The following is a 20,938-nucleotide window of genomic DNA, read 5'->3' as shown; positions in this document are numbered from 1 at the left end:
ACAATAATTAGAGCAAGAAAAACAAAAGGTACAAAAAAGGTGCAATGGGGACATCTAGTGACCAAAACCCGAACAGTCATGGCCAAAACCTGACAGAATCCCCCCTCCTAGGAACGGCTCCTGACGTTCCTACCAGCCTTCTCAGGGTGGAGGGCCCTGAACTGACGAATGAGGTCAGGGTCCAGTATGTCCTTGGCAGGAACCCAGGAGCGCTCCTCGGGACCGTAGCCTTCCCAGTCCACCAGATACTGCCAGGACCGCTGCACCCAGCGGGAATCCAGTATCCGGTGGACGGTATAAGCCGACTGGCCACCGATGACACGGGGCGGAGGGGGAGGTCTGCCTGCCGGGATAAGGGGAGAAAAAACAACAGGTTTTAATAAAGAAATGTGAAATGTTGGATTGATCTTAAGTGATCTGGGTAAGTGCAGGCGAAAAGTAACGGGATTGACTCTCCTGGCAATCTTAAAGGGACCGATGAACCTCTGGGACAGCTTGCGAGACTCCACCCGTAGTGGTAGGTTCTTAGTTGAGAGCCATACTCTCTGGCCGGGGTACAGGGTAGGACCGGGACGGCGACCTCTGTTGGCTTGTCGTTGGTACTGCTGAGAGGAACGCAGAAGATTAAGACGTGCCTTCTTCCACGTAAGCCGACAGCGTCTGATGAACCTCGAGGCTGAAGGCACTCTGACTTCTGCCTCCTGGTCCGGGAACAATAGAGGCGCATAGCCAAACTGACACTCATGCGGGGACATACCAGTGGAGGAGGAGCACAAGGTGTTGTGCGCGTACTCGGCCCAAACAATGAAGGATGACCAAGTGGACGGGTTGTTGGAAACCATGCATCTGAGGGTGGTTTCCAGCTCCTGATTCATCCTCTCAGTTTGGCCATTGGACTCGGATGGTACCCTGAAGATAAACTGGCCGTGGCCCCCTATGAGTTGGCAGAAGGCCTTCCAAAACCTTGAGGCGAACTGGGGACCTCTGTCGGAAACCATATCTTGCGGAATCCCAAAGACTCGGAACACATGGTTAATCACCAACTCAGCTGTTTCCTTGGCAGAAGGTAATTTGGTCAAAGGAACAAACCTGGCCGCCTTAGAAAACCTGTCGATGATGACTAGGATCGTAGTGTTACCATGGGACGGAGGAAGGCCAGTAATAAAGTCCAACGAGATATGGGACCAGGGTCGGTGGGGAATAGATAGAGGGTGAAGGAGTCCTTGAGGGCGGAGGTGAGAAGATTTGCCCTGGCAGCACACGGAACAGGCCTTGATGAAAGTGGCAACGTCTTCTTTTATGGTGGGCCACCAGAACTTACGCTGGATGAACTCCAAGGTGCGGCCTACGCCCGGGTGACAGGTGAGGCGAGAGGAGTGCCCCACCGAAGGACTTGGGACCTTGCTGCCTTGGGAACAAACAACCGATTAGCAGGACCTCCTCCAGGGCCCGGTTCGATGGCTTGAGCTTGTTTCACGGTATCCTCCACTTGCCACGAGATCGGAGCCACGATCTTAGCGGCCGGAAGGACAGTCATGTCAGTATCTTCTCGAATGGCAGGAGAGTAGATTCGTGACAAGGCGTCCGGTTTGAGATTCTTCGACCCGGGTCTATAGGTGAGGATAAACTGAAATCGGCTGAAGAAAAGAGACCATCGAGCTTGTCTGGCGTTCAACCGCTTCGCCTGCTGGATATACTCCAGATTCTTGTGGTCCGTAAGCACTTGAAACGGTTGAGAAGCCCCCTCGAGCCAGTGTCTCCATTCCTTCAATGCCATCTTAACCGCTAGGAGTTCACGATCCCCCCACATCGTAATTCCTCTCGGCCGGGGTAAGCCGGTGAGAGAAGAAGGCGCAAGGATGAAGCTTCTTGTCTTCACCCCTCTGAGACAGGACAGCTCCAACCCCAACCTCTGATGCGTCTACCTCCACCACAAAAGGTTCATCCGCCGTTGGTAGTGTCAGGATGGGAGCAGAGAGGATGCGCTGCTTGAGTCCTTGGAAGGCCGTCTCAGCTTCTCTACCCCACAGAAACCTTGTGTTGCCACCCTTGGTTACCGCCGAGAGAGGGGCTGCCACCGGGCTGAAGTTCTTGATGAACTTGCGGTAAAAGTTGGTGAAGCCCAGGAAACGCTGAACTTCCTTAACGGACTTGGGGGTGGGCCAATCCGCTACCGCCTCTACCTTCTTGGGGTCCATCTGGACTTGTCCGGGTTCCACTATAAATCCCAGGAATTGTACTCGAGAGGAATGGAATTCACACTTCTCCGGCTTAACGTACAAATGGCTGTCTAGGAGGCGTTTGAGCACTTGTCTGACATGCTTAGTGTGTTCTTGAAGGGAGCTCGAAAAGATGAGGATGTCATCCAAGTAAACAAACACAAAGATGTTAAGCATATCCCTAAGCACATCGTTTATGAGCGCTTGGAACACAGCCGGAGCGTTGGTCAGGCCGAAGGGCATCACCGAGTATTCGTAGTGACCAGTAGGCGTGTTGAAAGCGGTCTTCCACTCGTCCCCGGGTTTGATCCGCACAAGATGGTATGCGTTCCGCAGGTCAAGCTTAGTGAAGACAACTGCTTCCTGGAGCAGCTCAAAGGCTGTGGCCATAAGGGGTAGCGGGTAGCGGTTACGGACGGTTATGGCATTGAGTCCCCGGTAGTCGATGCAAGGTCGTAATCCACCGTCTTTCTTGGCCACAAAGAAAAACCCCTGCTCCCGCCGGCGAGGTAGATGGACGCATGAGGCCTGCTGTCAGAGCGTCCTTGATGTAGGTATCCATAGCAGCTCGTTCGGGAGGAGAAAGGGAAAAGATCCGACCCCTGGGAGGGCAGGTCCCCGGCAACAGGTCGATGGTGCAATCGTAAGGTCTATGGGGTGGTAGTTTGGTGGCCCTCTGTTTGCTAAATACCAGTTTGAGGTCATGGTAACACTCGGGAACTCGGGACAAGTCGATGGATTCTAGAGACTCGGAAGGAGAACTCTGGGAACTCGGGAAGATACAAGTGGCTTGGCACGTAGGACCCCACTGCTTGATAGTGCCCACAGACCAGTCGATGTGAGGGTTATGGCTGTGAAGCCAGGGATAACCAAGGACGAGAGGAAATTCGGAACAGGAGATCAGATGAAAGTTCATCACTTCCTGGTGTTGGGAAACTGAAAGTCGTAAGGGGGTAGTGGCACGAGTGACAAGTCCAGATCCCAAAGGACTTCTATCCAACGTAGTAACCCTTATGGGGTCACTTAGAGGTTCAGAAGGAACGCCATTCTCCTTCGCCCAGATCCCATCCATGAAGTTACCTGCGGCTCCAGAGTCTACCAAGGCTTGAAGAGAAAACTCGTGGTCGTCCCAGGAAAGGGTAACTGGAATGAGCAGGCGGGAGTTGGATGGATGGGAGGAGGTTATGTTTCCCGTTACAGTCCTCCCAGGCCTGCACGGGAGAGTGCGTTTCCCTGGAGCCCGGGACACGTGGAGCGGAAATGGCCCGGTTTGCCGCAATATAGACAGCATCGCTCCCTCATCCGGCGGTCTCTCTCAGCCTGGGAGATGCGTCCAACCTGCATGGGTTCTGGTGGAGCCAGCGAGGATAAAGGTGGAGACTCGGAGCTGGAACCGATAGGAGCTAGGGTGAGCGGTCTATGGTTTTGTTCTCTCTCTCTCAGACGCTGGTCTATGCGTGAAGCCAACTTGATAAGGGACTCGAGGTTGTCCGGTGGTTCCCGAGTGGCCAGTTCATCTTGGATGGTGTCAGAAAGACCCTTCAAAAAACACACTGTGAGCGCCTCGTCGTTCCAGCCACTTGCTGCTGCCACGGTGCGGAACTGGAGGGCATAGTCCGTCACGCTGCGCCGACCTTGGCGGAGAGTCAGGAGCTGTTTGGCTGAGTCAGGGCCGTTGGTAGGACCTTGAAACACTCGCTTGAATTCTTCAGCAAAGGTAGAGTAGCTGGCACAGCAGGGACTTTGGGCATCCCACACAGCAGTAGCCCAGGCTAGGGCCTTTTCCGACAGCAGGGTGATGATATATGCTATCTTGGACCGGTCGGTGGGAAACGACGATGGTTGCAGCTCAAAGGAGAGAGAACATTGGGTGAAAAACCCCCTTACAAACACTCGGATCCCCTGAGAACCGTTGGGGAGGCGGCAGACGAGGTTCAGCCAGGGGATTAACTGCCAGGGGCCCTTGAATCGGATGAACTGGAGCAGAAGCGGTTGCCGGGGAAAGTCGATCCGAAATCTGCTTTATGGAAGTCAGCATCTCTGACAGAAGTTGAGAATGTCTAGCCATTAAGGCCTCTTGCTGAACCAGAGCAGCTTCGTGGCGTTGGACAGTCCTCTCATGGTGGGACAGCATGGAAAAAAGATCCTGGGTACTGGCTGCCTCTGGGTTCATAATAATGGCTCAGTGTTTCTGTCACGACCCGGTGCGAGAAACAGTCACTAATAATTGTCAGAACCCAGAAGATGAGGCAGACACAGCTGTACTAGAGATGGTGGTTTAATTAAAGAACAAAATCTTCAGGCAAAGAAACTAAATCCACAATGTCCAAAAATAACGCCAAGAGGCACAAAGAGGAAAACCTCCAAAAAACAAAAGAAACTCCACAAAGTGGTAAAAAACAGCAGGGAAAAACAAACCTCAAAAGACTACTCAAACAAAACACAAGAACTAAACCAGAGAACCTCTGGAAAATCCCACCAGAGAAATATCTATATAAAACAAGGCTTGGGCTGGGGCTGGGTGCTAACTTACAAACACTGAGCAAGGAACTGAGGAACACACAGGGTATAAATACTAACAAGGGAATGACCTACAGGTGCAAACAATAATTAGAGCAAGAAAAACAAAAGGTACAAAAAAGGTGCAATGGGGACATCTAGTGACCAAAACCCGAACAGTCATGGCCAAAACCTGACACAAATGTATTCGAAAATCTAAGTGTCCTCCATTCGCTATTTACAGTTGAAGTCGGAAGTTTACATACACCTTAGCCAAATACATTTAAACTCAGTTTTTCACAATTCCTGACATTTAATCCTAGTAAAAATACCCTGTCTTAGGTCAGTTAGGATCACCACTTTATGTTAAGGATGTGAAATATCAGAATAATAGTAGAGATAATTTTTTATTTCAGCTTTTATTTCTTTCATCACATTCCCAGTGGGTCAGAAGTTTACATACACTCAATTAGTATTTGGTAGCATTGCCTTTAAATTGTTTAACTTGGGTCAAATGTTTCAGGTAGCCTTCCACAAGCTTCCCACAATAAATTGGGTGAATTTTGGCCCATTCCTCCTGACAGAGCTGGTGTAACTGAGTCAGGTTTGTAGGCCTCCTTACTCGCACACGCTTTTTCAGTTCTGCCCACACATTTTCTATAGGATTGAGGTCATGGCTTTGTGATGGCCACTCCAATACCTTGACTTTGTTGTCCTTAAGCCATTTTGCCACAACTTTGGAAGTATGCTTGGGGTCATTGTCCATTTGGAAGACCCATTTGCGACCAAGCTTTAACTTCCTGACTGATGTCTTGAGATGTTGCTTCAATATATCCACATCATTTTCCTTCCTCATGATGCCATCTATTTTGTGAAGTGCACCAGTCCCTCCTGCAGCAAAGCACCCCCACAGCATGATACTGCCACCCCCGTGCTTCACGGTTGGGATGCTGCTACCCCCTTTTTCCTCCAAACATAACGATGGTCTTAATGGCCGAACAGTTCTATTTTTGTTTCATCAGACCAGAGGACATTTCTCCAAAAAGTACGATCTTTGTCCCCATGTGCAGTTGCAAACCGTAGTCTGGCTTTTCTATGGTGGTTTTGGAGCAGTGGCTTCTTCCTTGCTGAGCGGCCTTTCAGGTTATGTCGATATAGGACTCGTTTTACTGTGGATATAGATACTTTTGTACCGGTTTCCTCCAGCATCTTCACAAGGTCCTTTGCTGTTGTTCTGGGATTGATTTGCACTTTTCGCATCAAAGCACGTTCATCTCTAGGAGACAGAACGTGTCTCCTTCCTGAGCGGTATGACGGCTGCATGGTCCCATGGTGTTTATACTTGCGTACTATTGTTTGTACAGATGAACGTGTTACCTTCAGGCGTTTGGAAATTGCTCCCAAGGATGAACCAGACTTGTGGAGGTCTACCATTTTTTTTCTGAGGTCTTGGCTGATTTCTTTTGATTTTCCCATGATGTCAAGCAAAGAGGCACTGAGTTTGAAGGTAGGCCTTGAAATACATCCACAGGTACACCTCCAATTGACTCAAATTATGAACCTCGGCAAGACGGAGCTGCTCTTCCTCCCGGGGAAGGACTGCCCGCTTCATGATCTCGCCATCACGGTTGACAACTCCTTGGCGTGACCCTGGACAACACCCTGTCGTTCTCCGCTAACATCAAAGCGGTGACCCGATCCTGCAGGTTCATGTTCTACAACATTCGCAGAGTACTACCCTACTTTACACAGAAAGCGGCACAGGTCCTAATCCAGGCACTTGTCATCTCCCGTCTGGATTACTGCAACTCGCTGTTGGCTGGGCTCCCTGCCTGTGCCATTAAACCCCTACAACTTATCCAGAACGCTGCAGCCTGTCTGGTGTTCAACCTTCCCAAGTTCTCTCATGTCACCCCGCTCCTCCGCACACTCCACTGGCTTCCAGTTGAGGCTCGCATCTACTACAAGACCATGGTGCTTGCCTACGGAGCTGTGAGGGGAACGGCACCTCCTTACCTTCAGGCTCTGATCAGACCCTACACCCAAACGAGGGCACTACGTTCATCCACCTCTGGCCTGCTAGCTCCCCTACCTCTACGGAAGCACAGTTCCCGCTCAGCTCAGTCAAAGCTATTCGCTGCTCTGGCACCCCAATGGTGGAACAAGCTCCTCCACGACGCCAGGACAGCGGAGTCACTGACCACCTTCCGGAGACACTTGAAACCCTACCTCTTTAAGGAATACCTGGAATAGTATAAAGTAATCCTTCTTCCCCCACCCCCCATTAAAAAAAGTAACAAATAAATAAAAAAGTGGTTGTCCCACTGGCTATCATAAGTTGAATACACCAATTTGTAAGTCGCTCTGGATAAGAGCATCTGCTAAATGATGTAAAAAAATTTTTTTTAAAAATACTTTGTGTATGTAAACTTCTGAACCACTGGAATTGTTATACAGTGAATTATAAGTGAAATAATCTGTCTGTAAACAATTGTTGGAAAAATTACTTGTGTCATGCACAAAGTAGATGTCCTAACCGACTTGCCAAAACTATAGTTTGTTAACAAGACATTTGTGGAGTGGTTGAAAAATGAGTTTTAATGACTCCAACCTAAGTGTATGTACACTTCCGACTTCAACTGTAAATAAATAGATGACATGGGGTTTTTTTCCCGCTGCCCCTGTGTCACGATCGTCGTATTGAATAGACCAAGGCGCAGCGTGATGAACGAACATGGTTAACTTTATTATCTTTAGTGATAATAGACACCAATAAACAAAACAAGAAACGACTCGTGAAGTCCACGGTAACAATGACCAACACGGAACAAGAACCCACAAACACAAAGGGAAAACAGACAGTTTAAATATGGCTCCCAATCAGAGACAACCAACGACAGCTGACACTCGTTGCCTCTGATTGGGAGTCACTCTGGCCAACATAGAAATAAACACAACAGAAAGAACACACCCTGGCTCAACATATAGAGTCCCAGAGCCCGGGTGTGACAGTACCCCCCCCTAAAGGCGCGGACTGCGACCGCGCCTCAACTTGAACAAAACAGGGGAGGGCTGGGTGGGCATTCCTCCTCGGCGGCGGTTCTGGCTCCGGCCTTGCCCACCACCCTCCAATAAACCCCCATAGCGCCCCTGGTCCAGTCTGGCCCCGCTGGCTGGAGCGGAACTGGACGCAGCAGGAGCGGTTAGCTTCAGCTCCGTAGTGGAGCAGTTGACCGGTACCTTACCAGGCACCGGTGACCCAGGCACGGGTTGTGCTGGACTGACGACGCGCACCCCTGGCTTGGTGCGTGGAGGAGGAACGGGCCTTACCAGGCTGACGACGCGCACCCCTGGCTTGGTGCGTGGAGGAGGAACGGGCCTTACCAGGCTGACGACTCGCACCCCTGGCTTAGTGCGAGTAGCAGGAACAGGCCGGGCCGGGCTGGCGACGCGCACCCCTGGCTTGGTGCGTGGAGCCGGAACGGGCCGGACCGGGCTGACGATGCGCACCCCTGGCTTGGTGCGTGGAGTAGGGACAGGCCGGACCGGGCTGGCGACGCACACCGTAGGCTTGGTGCGTGGAGCAGGGACAGGCCGGACTGGGCTGGCGACGCACACCGTAGGCTTGGTGCGAGGAGCAGGGACAGGCCGGACCGGGCTGGCGACGCACACCGTAGGCTTGGTGCGTGGAGCAGGGACAGGCCGGACCGGGCTGGCGACGCACACCGTAGGCTTGGTGCGTGGAGCAGGGACAGGCCGGACCGGGCTGGCGACGCACACCGTAGGCTTGGTGCGTGGAGCAGGGAGAGGCCGAACCGGGCTGTGGAGACGGATAGGAGACCTGGAGTGAAGAGCGGCCACAACCCGTCCTGGCTGAATGCCTACCCTCACACACTCTGTGTGAGGCATCCGCACAGGACGTACAGGGCTGTGTACCCGTACTGGCATAACAGCACGTGACACTGGAGCAGGATATCCGGGACCGCGGAGAGGCATAGGAGACCACGAGCGTTGAGCCGGCACACTCCGTCCTGGCTGCATACCCCCCTTCGCACGACACGTGCGGGGTGCTCGCACAGGACGTACAGGACTATGCCGGACCACTCGTGGCACAGTACGCCGCTCCGCATACCGCGGAACCTGCCCCGTCCCATGCTGCCATGCCTGAGTACGGGAAGTTGGTTCCGCTCTCCATCCAGGCTCCGCCAACCTGCCTTCTGGCCCCCCTAACCCGGTGGCCTCCTCTCCAAATCGCCCTGTGGCAGCCTCCTGCTGCCCAGCCGCCCATGCCGTGTGCCCCCCCCTAAAAATTTTTGGGGGTTGCCTCTCGTCCGTCCGACGATGACACTGCTGACGCCGCTGCTCCTCTCTCGCCAGGGCCTTAATCCTAGCCCAAGGTCCCTTGCCCCCGAGCATGTCCTCCCAGGACCACGATTTGCCCACCTGGGCCATCGCCAACCTCTCCATCTCCTTTCCCGGCGCTTCCTCCCATGTCCAGTCCAAGATCTGCCCCTGGACACGCTGCTTGGTCCTTTTATGGTGGGTTCTTCTGTCACGATCGTCGTATTGAATAGACCAAGGCGCAGCGTGATGAACGAACATGGTTAACTTTATTATCTTTAGTGATAATAGACACCAATAAACAAAACAAGAAACGACTCGTGAAGTCCACGGTAACAATGACCAACACGGAACAAGAACCCACAAACACAAAGGGAAAACAGACAGTTTAAATATGGCTCCCAATCAGAGACAACCAACGACAGCTGACACTCGTTGCCTCTGATTGGGAGTCACTCTGGCCAACATAGAAATAAACACAACAGAAAGAACACACCCTGGCTCAACATATAGAGTCCCAGAGCCCGGGTGTGACACCCTGTTTCGATACAGGTGCATGATAATGGTCCATTCTAAATCAAAACAAATGTCACACATATTATTTAGTATATGTAAAGACAAGATTAAATCAACAATAGTCTGATGGGTGACAATATTAGCCTTTCACTTGTGAATTATATATTATCACTTGTGAATGATGCTCAGCATAAGAAACAATGCCTTTTTTTTGCGACTTGTTCAAATCATAGTCGCACACCTCATGTAGCCTAGCCCATAGGCCTATATGTTTTAATAAGGTTTGTATCACAACTAAAGTGGCTAAATAACTTCTTAAAACTAAGCACATTAATCCGCTTTACAAGGGGTGTAGAGCCTAACTGGCATATATAAACAGCGCGTGAGTTTCAAGTTTGGGGAAAATAATTTTCACCACTTTTGATAATGTTTTTCCGCTAATGGAACATTTGCGCTTATAGCCTACTACCATGTGAGCAATGCTGTGCTTATAATGTGAAGAAATAGCCTAATAGTTTATCAGCGTTTTAAGCTAAACGTTCTGATCTGTTATGTCAGCCACATTGCATAAAAAATGTTTTTTGATGCTAGTGGTTGTATTAATTTGGGATCTATCGCATCCCACAACTGTCCCAGACTACATTTGGAATATTTATTTATTGCACAGAATAGAATAGGTCGACTTTTGTACTATGGGGGATAGTAAATTGACATAGGCTAGTGCTTTTGCTGTTCGTTAGGCCTACTCATCTTGTTGGCTGACGAAAAGTACATGTGGACAGTTCTTCCAAAATCTTCAATATGCATCTCGGAATTGGATAAGGACGTGCGCAGTTGCGTCCCGGATGTGTCTGTCTTAATTTGTTGCCTGTGAGAAAGACCCAATCACGTGACAGAGCCATGTGAGTGAGAGGGGCTTCGGATTGCGCACCACACTCAGGGAGAAGGGCACAACGCAGCGCTCCGGGCCGCAAAAGGCATGGATTTTTTTTAGGGTGCATGATGGCCACAAAGGGGATGCCACCGTGAAATTCGAAGCATTATGTGCTTGTCAAATTGTGAATGAGAGACAATTGGATTGTGTACAGCCTGCGCAAAAAACAAAGCAGAGCTCACGCCTTTCAAGCGACTTTTTTCAAATCATCATTATAGTCTCATCATGCAGCCTTACAATGTATTAAAAATCAAAACATGTAGCCCAACGTTTGTAGAACAACTAAAGTTACATTAATAACTAAATTAAGCATATAGGAGTACCTATTTATTTGTTAATCGCTCAACACAGAATAGCTGCATTTGTGCACTCCCTCAAATGGTTTGGAGAAAATATTTATATTTTATTCAGCTTTGTTCAATTGTATTCTTCATACTATAAAATAATGCCACGGAATTATAAGCAAATCTTGTCTGCTAAATGAACTAGTGTAGCCCACAGCCATTTGGCATAGCCAGATCAGGACCTAACATAAGGACAACTCAGAGTATGCTATTCTGTTCTTCTGAAATAGACTACATTTTCTTCATACAATGCTTCTTTAGACCTGTCTAAAATGTATTGTGAAGGTGTAGGCTATATTACACGGATTTGTTATACTTTTTATAATGTAGATGTTCCAAAGGTCAGCATCAGTGGCTTGTAGGCTGTGTGTGGAAGCCAGGAGATGCTAAATGTGTTTATGTTCATTAACGGTCAATAACCGTGAGACCGAGAGTTATTTGCTTGACAATCACCGGCTGACGAAATTTCATGACCAACACAGCCCTACTCATGTCACACTCATTCTAATGGTCTCTTGTCTCATCAGATCAACTTTGTTCTATTCATCAGTATCATCCGTATCCTGGTCCAGAAACTACTCTGCTCCGATGTAGGCGGGAACAACCAATCACAGTACAGGTACTCTTCCAACAACCAATCATAATATACAGATATTCTCTCAACAACCAATCACATTTTTATAGATTATTCTTACACACCTGCGTGTTGCAGGCGTCTGGCTAAGTCCACCCTGCTGCTGATTCCTCTGTTTGGAGTCAACTACATGGTGTTTGTCTACCTGGTGGAGACAGAGAGCAACAGGATGGAGGAATACAAGATTCTGTTTGACCTGGGACTGGGGTCATTCCAGGTATATACATACACTACATGACCAAAAGTATGTGGACACCTGCTCGTCGAACATCTCATTCCAAAATCATGGGCATTAATATGGAGTTAGTCCCCCCTTTGCTGCTATAACAGCCTCCACTCTTCTGGGAAGGCTTTCCACTAGATGTTGGAACATTGCTGCGGGGACTTGCTTCCATTCAGCCACAAGAGCATTAGTGAGGTTGGGCACTGATGTTGGGCAATTAGGCCTGGCTCGCAGTCAGCATTCCAATTCATCCCAAAGGTGTTCGATGGGGTTGAGGTTAGGGCTCTGTGCAGGCCAGTCAAGTTCTTCCACACCGATCTCGACAAATCATTTCTGTATGGACCTCACTTTGTGCACTGGGGCATTGTCATGCTGAAACAGGAAAGGGCCTTCCCCAAACTGTTGTCACAAAGTTGGAAGCACAGAATTGTCTAGAATGTCATTGTATGCTGTAGTGTTAAGATTCCCCTTTACTGGAACTAAGGGGCCTAGGCCGAACCATGAAAAACAGCCCCAGACTATTATTCCTCCTCTACCAAACTTTACAGTTGGCACTATGCATTGGGGCCACCGGGTTAAATAGGGAAGGAGTAATTACACGATGGGAAACAGGTGTGAGACAATCAAACAACAACAGGTAGAACATAGAAACATAGAACATAGATCGGCAGTAGCTAGTACTCCGGTGACGACGAACGCCGAAGCCTGCCCAAGCAAGGAGGAGGGGCAGCCTCGGCAGAATCCGTGACACCTGTCAGCAACGGGTGTGGCTGAAATAGCCAAATCCACTAATTTGAAGGGGTGTCCACATACTTTTGTATATACAGTGCATTCGGAAAATGTATTCAGACCCCCCACATTTTGTTTCGTTACAGCCTTATACTAACATATTTTTTTTTTTCACACAATACCCCATAATGACAAAGCAAAAACTGGTTTTTAGACATTTTTGCAAATGTATTTAAAAAAAGAAACAGTGTGGGAAAGGGAAAGGAAAGAGGGATACTAGTCAGTTGTACAACTGAATGCATTCAACTGAAAGGTGTCTTCCGCATTTAACCCAACCCCTGGGAACAGTGGGTTAACTGCCTTGCCAGGGGCAGAACGACAGATTTTTACCTTGTCAGCTCGTGTTGTGTGATGTTAAACACTATTATTGCACACAGCGTGCGTCCATGCAACTTATTATGTGACTTGTTAAGCACATTTTTACTCCTGAACTTACTTAGGCTTGCCATAACAAAAGGGTTGAATACTTTATTGACTCAAGACATTTCAGCTTTTCATTTTCGATTAATTTGTAAACATTTCTAAAAACATAATTCCACTTTGACATTATGGGGTATTGTGTGTAGGCCAGTGGCACAACATCTCAATTTAATCAATTTTAAATTCAGGCCGTAACACAACAAAGGGTGGAAAAAGTCAAGGGGTGTGAATACTTTCTGAAGGCCCTGTACAGTGTGTTTTAGAAGCTGAGTTGATGTTGCCATATGTTGTGTTCTCTAGGGTCTGGTGGTCGCCACTCTCTACTGCTTCCTCAACACCGAGGTGAGGCAGCTGAAGGTGCTCTTACATTTGACCTCAAAGTGCTCTCTGTAACCATACTTTCTGAAACGTAATGTGTGTGTGTGTGTGTGCGTGTGTGCGTGTGTGTGTGTGTGTGTGTGTGTGTGTGCGTGCGTGCGTGCGTGCGTGCGTGCGTGCGTGCGTGCGTGCGTGCGTGCGTGCGTGTGTGTGTGTGTGTGTGTGTGCGTGTGTGTGTGTGATAAGGTCCAGGGGGAGCTGAAGAGGAAGTGGAGGAGTGTGTCGTTGAACCATTACATCGGGCGGGACTGCCGCCTACACAGCGCGTCAATCAGCCATAACTCCACCCACTTCCAGCGGAACTCCAGAGCCCAGTCCATCCTGCAGACGGAGACCACCTCACTGTGACCCGGAAGTAGTTCCACCTCTGTGACCCCGGACGTGGATCTAACACAATATAACCTGGAAGTTGATCTAACTCTCTCTTTGACCATGAAGTGAACCTGGGGTCAATCAACCAACACAAGTACTCCTGAGTGGCGCAGTGGTCTAAGGCACTGCATCGCAGTGCTAACTGTGCCACTAGAGATCCTGGTTCGAATCCAGGCTCTGTCGCAGCCGGCCTCGACCGGGAGACTCATGGGCGGCGCACAATTGGCCCAGCGTCGTCCAGGGTAGGGGAGGGAATGGCCGGCAGGGATGTAGCTCAGTTGATAGAGCATGGCGTTTGCAACGCCAGGGTTGTGGGTTCGATTCCCACGGGGGGCCAGTATAAAAAAAATATGTATTCACTAACTGTAATTTGCTCTGGATAAGAGCGTCTGCTAAATGACTAAAATGTCATGTAAATGTAAGTTGAGGGTCAGCTGAAAACTGGTGGAACACTTCAATAAAAGACAGAGACTCAACGTTTGATCAACTTTTACCATAACTGGGAGAGGCTGGATGTTTTGATTTCATACTGTGGAGGTCTTCAGGAGCTGTCCACACTGCCACAGTGTGTGTGTGTTCTGAAAGCTAATAATGGGTATTATATAGAACATCAAATATCCTATGTTTATCAGGCAGAAACCTGTTTTCCACTGGAATGGGCTTGGCATTCCAGGTATTACACACACACACACACACACACACACACACACACACACACACACACACACACACTGACCTACACTTGGAGCCCTGTAGTTTGCCTCTGTGGTTCTCTGGAGTGTTCTAAAGCCCTGGTTTCAGCATTGTGTGTCCCCATCTCTTGCTCTCTCCCTCTCTCTCTCAATTCAATTCAATTCAATTTCAATTCAATTTCAATTTCAATTTAAGGGCTTTATTGGCATGGGAAACGTATGTTAACATTGCCAAAGCAAGTGAAGTAGATAGTAAACAAAAGTGAAATAAACAATAAATATTAACAGTAAATATTACACTCAGAAGTTTCAAAAGAATAAAGACATTTCAAATGTCATATTATGTATTGTGACGTCACGAGAGGCTACACAGCTTTCAGCGGGGTTGCTCAAGTAGTGCAAGGAGACAAGGTTCAAACAAACCAAGGATTTTATTATAGGTCTTGGGAAATTAACGAAAATATAACAAAAGTCTGTTCTCTTGTGGCTCTTTAAGGGTTAACAGTTCAGGGATGTCTCTTCCACATCCAACATCATAATTCTCACTCGCTCAGATAACTTTTCCCCAGCCTTACTGTAGTCCACGTTGCAGCTAGTGGCCAACCCAGCAAAAAGTCCTTCCAAATGTCTCTCACGTATTTCCACAGGTGCATATATCCAAAGGTGAGTATTTCCCAAAGGTAAGTGTCTCCAAATCCTTATATTCCTCATGGAAGTGGACGTGCAGCACTCTTGTCCTCCAGAGAGCCCAGCTTGGAGACTGTGTCTCTTCCCTTCCCAAACCTTCAGCTCATCAGCTCCTGATTGGTTTCAGCTGCGTGGGAAGATTGGCCATAGAGGGTTGGAGTTCCCGACCATACCAGCAGATGGAGCCATAGCTGTCTGGGTTTGCAGCCATCTCAGGGGGATGTAACGTCCCTCCAGGACACAGCCTCTCGTGACATCACAGTATATATACAGTGGGGAAAAAAATTATTTAGTCAGCCAACAATTGTGCAAGTTCTCCCACTTAAAAAGATGAGAGAGGCCTGTAATTTTCATCATAGGTACACGTCAACTATGACAGACAAATTGAGATTTTTTTTCCCAGAAAATCACATTGTAGGATTTTTAATGAATTTATTTGCAAATTATGGTGGAAAATAAGTATTTGGTCACCTACAAACAAGCAAGATTTCTGGCTCTCACAGACCTGTAACTTCTTATTTAAGAGGCTCCTCTGTCCTCCACTCACTACCCGTATTAATGGCACCTGTTTGAACTTGTTATCAGTATAAAAGACACCTGTCCACAACCTCAAACAGTCACACTCCAAACTCCACTATGGCCAAGACCAAAGAGCTGTCAAAGGACACCAGAAACAAAATTGTAGACCTGCACCAGGCTGGGAAGACTGAATCTGCAATAGGTAAGCAGGTTGGTTTGAAGAAATCAACTGTGGGAGCAATTATTAGGAAATGGAAGACATACAAGACCACTGATAATCTCCCTCGATCTGGGGCTCCACGCAAGATCTCACCCCGTGGGGTCAAAATGATCGCAAAAATCCCAGAAACACACGGGGGGACCTAGTGAATTACCTGCAGAGAGCTGGGACCAAAGTAACAAAGCCTACCATCAGTAACACACTATGCCGCCAGGGACTCAAATCCTGCAGTGCAAGACGTGTCCCCCTGCTTAAGCCAGTACATGTCCAGGCCCGTCTGAAGTTTGCTAGAGTGCATTTGGATGATCCAGAAGAGGATTGGGAGAATGTCATATGGTCAGATGAAACCAAAATAGAACTTTTTGGTAAAAACTCAACTCGTTGTGTTTGGAGGACAAAGAATGCTGAGTTGCATCCAAAGAACACCATACCTACTGTGAAGCATGGGGTGGAAACATCATGCTTTGGGGCTGTTTTTCTGCAAAGGGACCAGGACGACTGATCCGTGTAAAGGAAATAATGAATGGGGTCATGTATCATGAGATTTTGAGTGAAAACCTCCTTCCATCAGCAAGGGCATTGAAGATGAAACGTGGCTGGGTCTTTCAGCATGACAATGATCCCAAACACACCGCCCGGGCAACGAAGGAGTGGCTTCGTAAGAAGCATTTCAAGGTCCTGGAGTGGCCTAGCCAGTCTCCAGATCTCAACCCCATAGAAAATCTTTGGAGGGAGTTGAAAGTCCGTGTTGCCCAGCGACAGCCCCAAAACATCACTGCTCTAGAGGAGATCTGCATGGAGGAATGGGCCAAAATACCAGCAACAGTGTGTGAAAACCTTGTGAAGACTTACAGAAAACGTTTGACCTGTGTCATTGCCAACAAAGGGTATATAACAAAGTATTGAGAAACTTTTGTTATTGACCAAATACTTATTTTCCACCATAATTTGCAAATAAATTCATTAAAAATCCTACAACGTGATTTTCTGGATTTTTTTTTCTCATTTTGTCTGTCATAGTTGACGTGTACCTATGATGAAAATTACAGGCCTCTCTCATCTTTTTAAGTGGGAGAACTTGCACAATTGGTGGCTGACTAAATACTTTTTTCCCCCACTGTACAGTGTTGTAACAATTTGCAAATAGTTAAAGTACAAATGGGAAAATAAATAAACATAAATATGGGTTGTATTTACAATGGTGTTTGTTCTTCACTGGTTGCCCTTTTCTTGTGGCAACAAGAAAAAGCTGTGATGGCACACTGTGGTTTTTCACCCAGTAGATAAGGGAGTTTATCAAAATTGGGTTTGTTTTCGAATTCTTTGTGGATCGCTGTAATCTGAGGGAAATATGTGTCTCTAATATGGTCATACATTTGGCAGGGGGTTAGGAGGTCTCTCTCTCTCTCTCTCTCTCTCGCTCCCTCTCCCTCTCTCTCGCTCTCTTGCTCCCCCCCTCTCTCTCTCTCTCTCGCTCTCTCTCTCCCCCTCGCTATCCCCCTCTCTCTTTCTCTCTCTCTCTTTCTCTCTCTCTCTCCCTCTCTCTTTCTCACTCTCTCTCTCAATTCAATTCAATTCAAAGGGCTTTATGGGCATGGGAACCAAATGTTTCTCTCGCTCTATCTTTATGTCTCTCTCACACGCACACGCACACGCACACGCACACGTGTCAGTTCCGATCTGCTCTAGGGACTGCTTTGGAGACCCATCCATCTGTTCTGTAGAGCTGTGACGCACCAACACATCCATCCACGCCAGACAACAAAGGGGATACACACCAAACCCCCTTTCACCAGGAACCCTTCCCCCTTCTCTCACACCTCCCTTCTACTTCAAAGCGTCTCCTATCAGCAACAAGGGCGGTAGGTTTGAACCAAATGGCCCTAAGACTTGAGACAGAGACTCACCTGGGTCCCGATGAAGACTGAGGAAGACTACGGCTCAGTCAAGTTGCTTCTCCATTGGAAAGCAACGAACTTCCCACAAAGTGCCTCAAGGGAACAATGTAAACAGACTTAAAATGACATGGTTAAAAGTGTTGAGATGTGTGTAATGAGACCTTGTATTTAGGATATGATTTATATATTTACCTTACAATTAACAGGTATTACCCTCACTTGTCCAAGGAAAAGTATGTTGTTTGGTATCTGTCCGACCACACAGTCAACGGATGTTGGAATACATTATGAGTGTATACAAAATACCCTCCCTTTTGTGTGGACAATTTATTGATTCATAGGCAGCGCAGGTTACAGATGAATGCAGGCGATGAATGAGGGCAGACTCGGTCCATGGAACTTTTCTCTCACCTTAGCCAATCACAGCTCTCGTGGCAAGAGGCCTCACCTCTTCCTGGTTCCAGGACTATAACCTGAACGTGTGAACACCACTCCTTATGTTGGGACAGCGACCAGCCATATGGTTGCTGTCATTTATGAACTACAAAACAATCCAAGGATGCCCCACGCGGGGCCCTTGTGAGGAGTCGCTAGAGCGCTGGGGAGGGTTTGGCCGGGGGAGCTTTACTTGGCTCATCGCGCCCTAGCGACTCCTTGTGGCGGGCCGGGTGCCTGCAGGCTGACCACGGATGCCAGTTGAACAGTGTTTCCTCCGACACAGTGCGGCTGGCTTCCGGGTTAAGCTGGAGGGTGTTAAGGAGAGCGGTTAGGTGGGTCACGTTTCGGAGGACGCATGACTCCACCTTCGTCTCTCCCGAGCCCGTTGGGGAGATGCAGCGATGAGACAAGATAGAAATTGGGGAGAAAAAGGGGGGCTAATTTTTTATTTATTTTTTTTAAACAAAAAAACTCAGCAGGACAGACAATGTCTTTTCCGTTTCACCTAGCTCTCCACCGGGTCTGTGTTGCACCAAACGGTGGGCGTCACAGACACCAGGAATCTTCCATTTCAGCTGACCATCCTCAACACTTGATGCCACACCCGTTATCACTCCTTTCAACGGCTCCCTGCTCCGGAGAGCAAAGCATGTCACAGTTCTTGTCCCTAATCCGTGATCTGGAGCGCCCGCTCCCTCTGGGTTGAAGAAACACAATAAATCATCACGAGTCCGCTCTGAGTTACTTTCATCAACTCAACAGTCCCCAACCTCTTCTCCACCCAACCTGACACCACATATGGATCCGCCAGAATGCAAGGATCCATTCTCTCCACAAATCTCATTCCCGCTGGGCCAGAATCGTCCTCATCATCATCGGGACGAGGCTCGAACTCTGCGGTCCTCACCGCACCTGCCACCTCAACTACTTCATGCACACTATCATCATGTTCTATCTCTGAGCTACTGGAGAACATATCCCTCTTTTTGCACTTGACGCCTTCCTCACCACATTGCTTCCCTCTACATTCAGCTCCTTCTCGGCAGTCATCACTGCACATGCAACCACAGTTAATTCATCCTCATTCTCGTCGCGTTCAATTTCCTTCTGTAGCTCTTCCAAAAGTTCTCCATTCCAAATTCCCTCAAAACTTAAAAAAAAGTTATTATTGTTCACCATCTTCTCCTTCACCAGATCTTCCAGAAGGATTGTGCAATCCCTCACTCCATATTTACGTATAATATGTTCCACTTTCCTCCTTTTTTTCCGTTGTCTTCATTAGACTTTCCCACTCGCCCAGTTTCCTCTTGTCTAGATGAATGACAACAAAGACTTTACTGAAGAATCCCTACTGTTGACCAATCACTGACGAAGGGCCGTAGACTTCGGCTACACACTTCGGCTTGCCTCAAGAAAAATGTTGTGTGTCGTCATAATATATGCACAAACTCTTCCGAACAGTTTCGTCTGGGAAGCATGCGGACGCCTTGATAGCAATTGGTGCCCTGTTTAATAATTTCATAGTAATAAGCATCGACACTCCCTTACAGTCCTCTGTATGTCTCCGTCCTTCTCTCCCCTCATGTCTCTCTTCTCTCCACACATCTCTCTCTTCCTCTGTCTCTCTCTCTCTACCCCCTGTCTTTCTCTTTCTCTTCCACGTTCCATTGTATCCCCCTCTCTTTATTCCATACTCTCGCATCAGTTTTCTCTCTACCATGAATCGTCTCTTTGTCTCTCTCTCTCTCTCTCTCTCTCTCTCTCTCTGAATGGTCTCAGTGTGTTTCTAAGGGTGTAATAATACATAGAGGAGCAGCCAACACATAAATAAAACACTGTTTCTCTCTACAGCCAGGTCAGTGCATGTGTATGAAGGTGACAAACAGCAGGGCTCCAGTCATTGTACTCACTGCATCTGTTCCCCTACTCCACCTCAGACACACTGTGTTGCCCCAGCTGGCCAGTAGGTGGTGCTAAGAGATTAGACTCTCAGCTCTGCTATAGGAACCTATGCTGTACAGTCGTGGTCAAAAGTTTTGAGAATGACACAAGTACTGTTTTTAGATATTTTTGTCAGATGTTACTATGGTATACTGAAGTATAATTACAAGCATTCCATAAGTGTCAAAGGCTTTTATTGACAATTACATTAAGTTTATGCAAAGAGTCAATATTTGCAGTGTTGACCCTTCTTTTTCAAGACCTCTGCAATCCGCCCTGGCAAGCTGTCAATTAACTTCTGGGCCACATCCTGACTGATGGCAGCCCATTCTTGCATAATCAATGCTTGGAGTTTGTCAGAATTTGTGGGTTTTTGTTTGTCCACCCGCCTCTTGAGGATTGACCACAAGTTCTCAATGGGATTAAGGTCTGGGAAGTTTGCTGGCCATGGACCCAAAATGTCAATGTTTTGTTCCCCGAGCCACTTAGTTATCACTTTTGCCTTATGGCAAGGTGCTCCATCATGCTAGAAAAGGCATTGTTCGTCACCAAACTGTTCTTGGATGGTTGGGAGAAGTTGCTCTCGGAGGATGTGTTGGTACCATTCTTTATTCATGGCTGTGTTATTAGGCAAAATTGTGAGTGAGCCCACTCCCTTGGCTGAGAAGCAACCCCACACATGAATGGTCTCAGGATGCTTTACTGTTGGCATGACACAGGACTGATGGTAGCGCTCACCTTGTCTTCTCTGGACAAGCTTTTTTCCGGATGCCCCAAACAATCGGAAAGGGGATTCATCAGAGAAAATGACTTTGCCCCAGTCCTCAGCAGTCCAATCCTTGTACCTTTTGCACAATATCAGTCTGTCCCTGAT

General features: G+C 48.0%; 1 protein-coding gene across 1 annotated transcript in view; it reads left to right on the top strand.

The window, feature by feature from the left end:
* LOC121570473 (vasoactive intestinal polypeptide receptor 2) overlaps nucleotides 1-13,837 on the top strand; it is a 27,223-nt gene extending 13,386 nt beyond the window's left edge. Inside the window, exons 10-13 of the mRNA XM_041881937.1 lie at nucleotides 11,381-11,472; nucleotides 11,566-11,704; nucleotides 13,220-13,261; nucleotides 13,484-13,837. Of these exons, the coding sequence (XP_041737871.1) occupies nucleotides 11,381-11,472; nucleotides 11,566-11,704; nucleotides 13,220-13,261; nucleotides 13,484-13,645 (435 nt within the window). The 3' untranslated portion in view covers nucleotides 13,646-13,837. The remainder of the gene's footprint in view (nucleotides 1-11,380; nucleotides 11,473-11,565; nucleotides 11,705-13,219; nucleotides 13,262-13,483) is intronic.
* Nucleotides 13,838-20,938: the final 7,101 nt, after the last annotated feature.

This window comes from Coregonus clupeaformis, chromosome 7, assembly GCF_020615455.1.
Source record: "Coregonus clupeaformis isolate EN_2021a chromosome 7, ASM2061545v1, whole genome shotgun sequence".
NCBI classification, from domain to species: Eukaryota; Metazoa; Chordata; class Actinopteri; order Salmoniformes; family Salmonidae; genus Coregonus; species Coregonus clupeaformis.
Note: the sequence above shows the minus strand (reverse complement) of the source record. Positions and strands in the feature narration are given on the sequence as shown.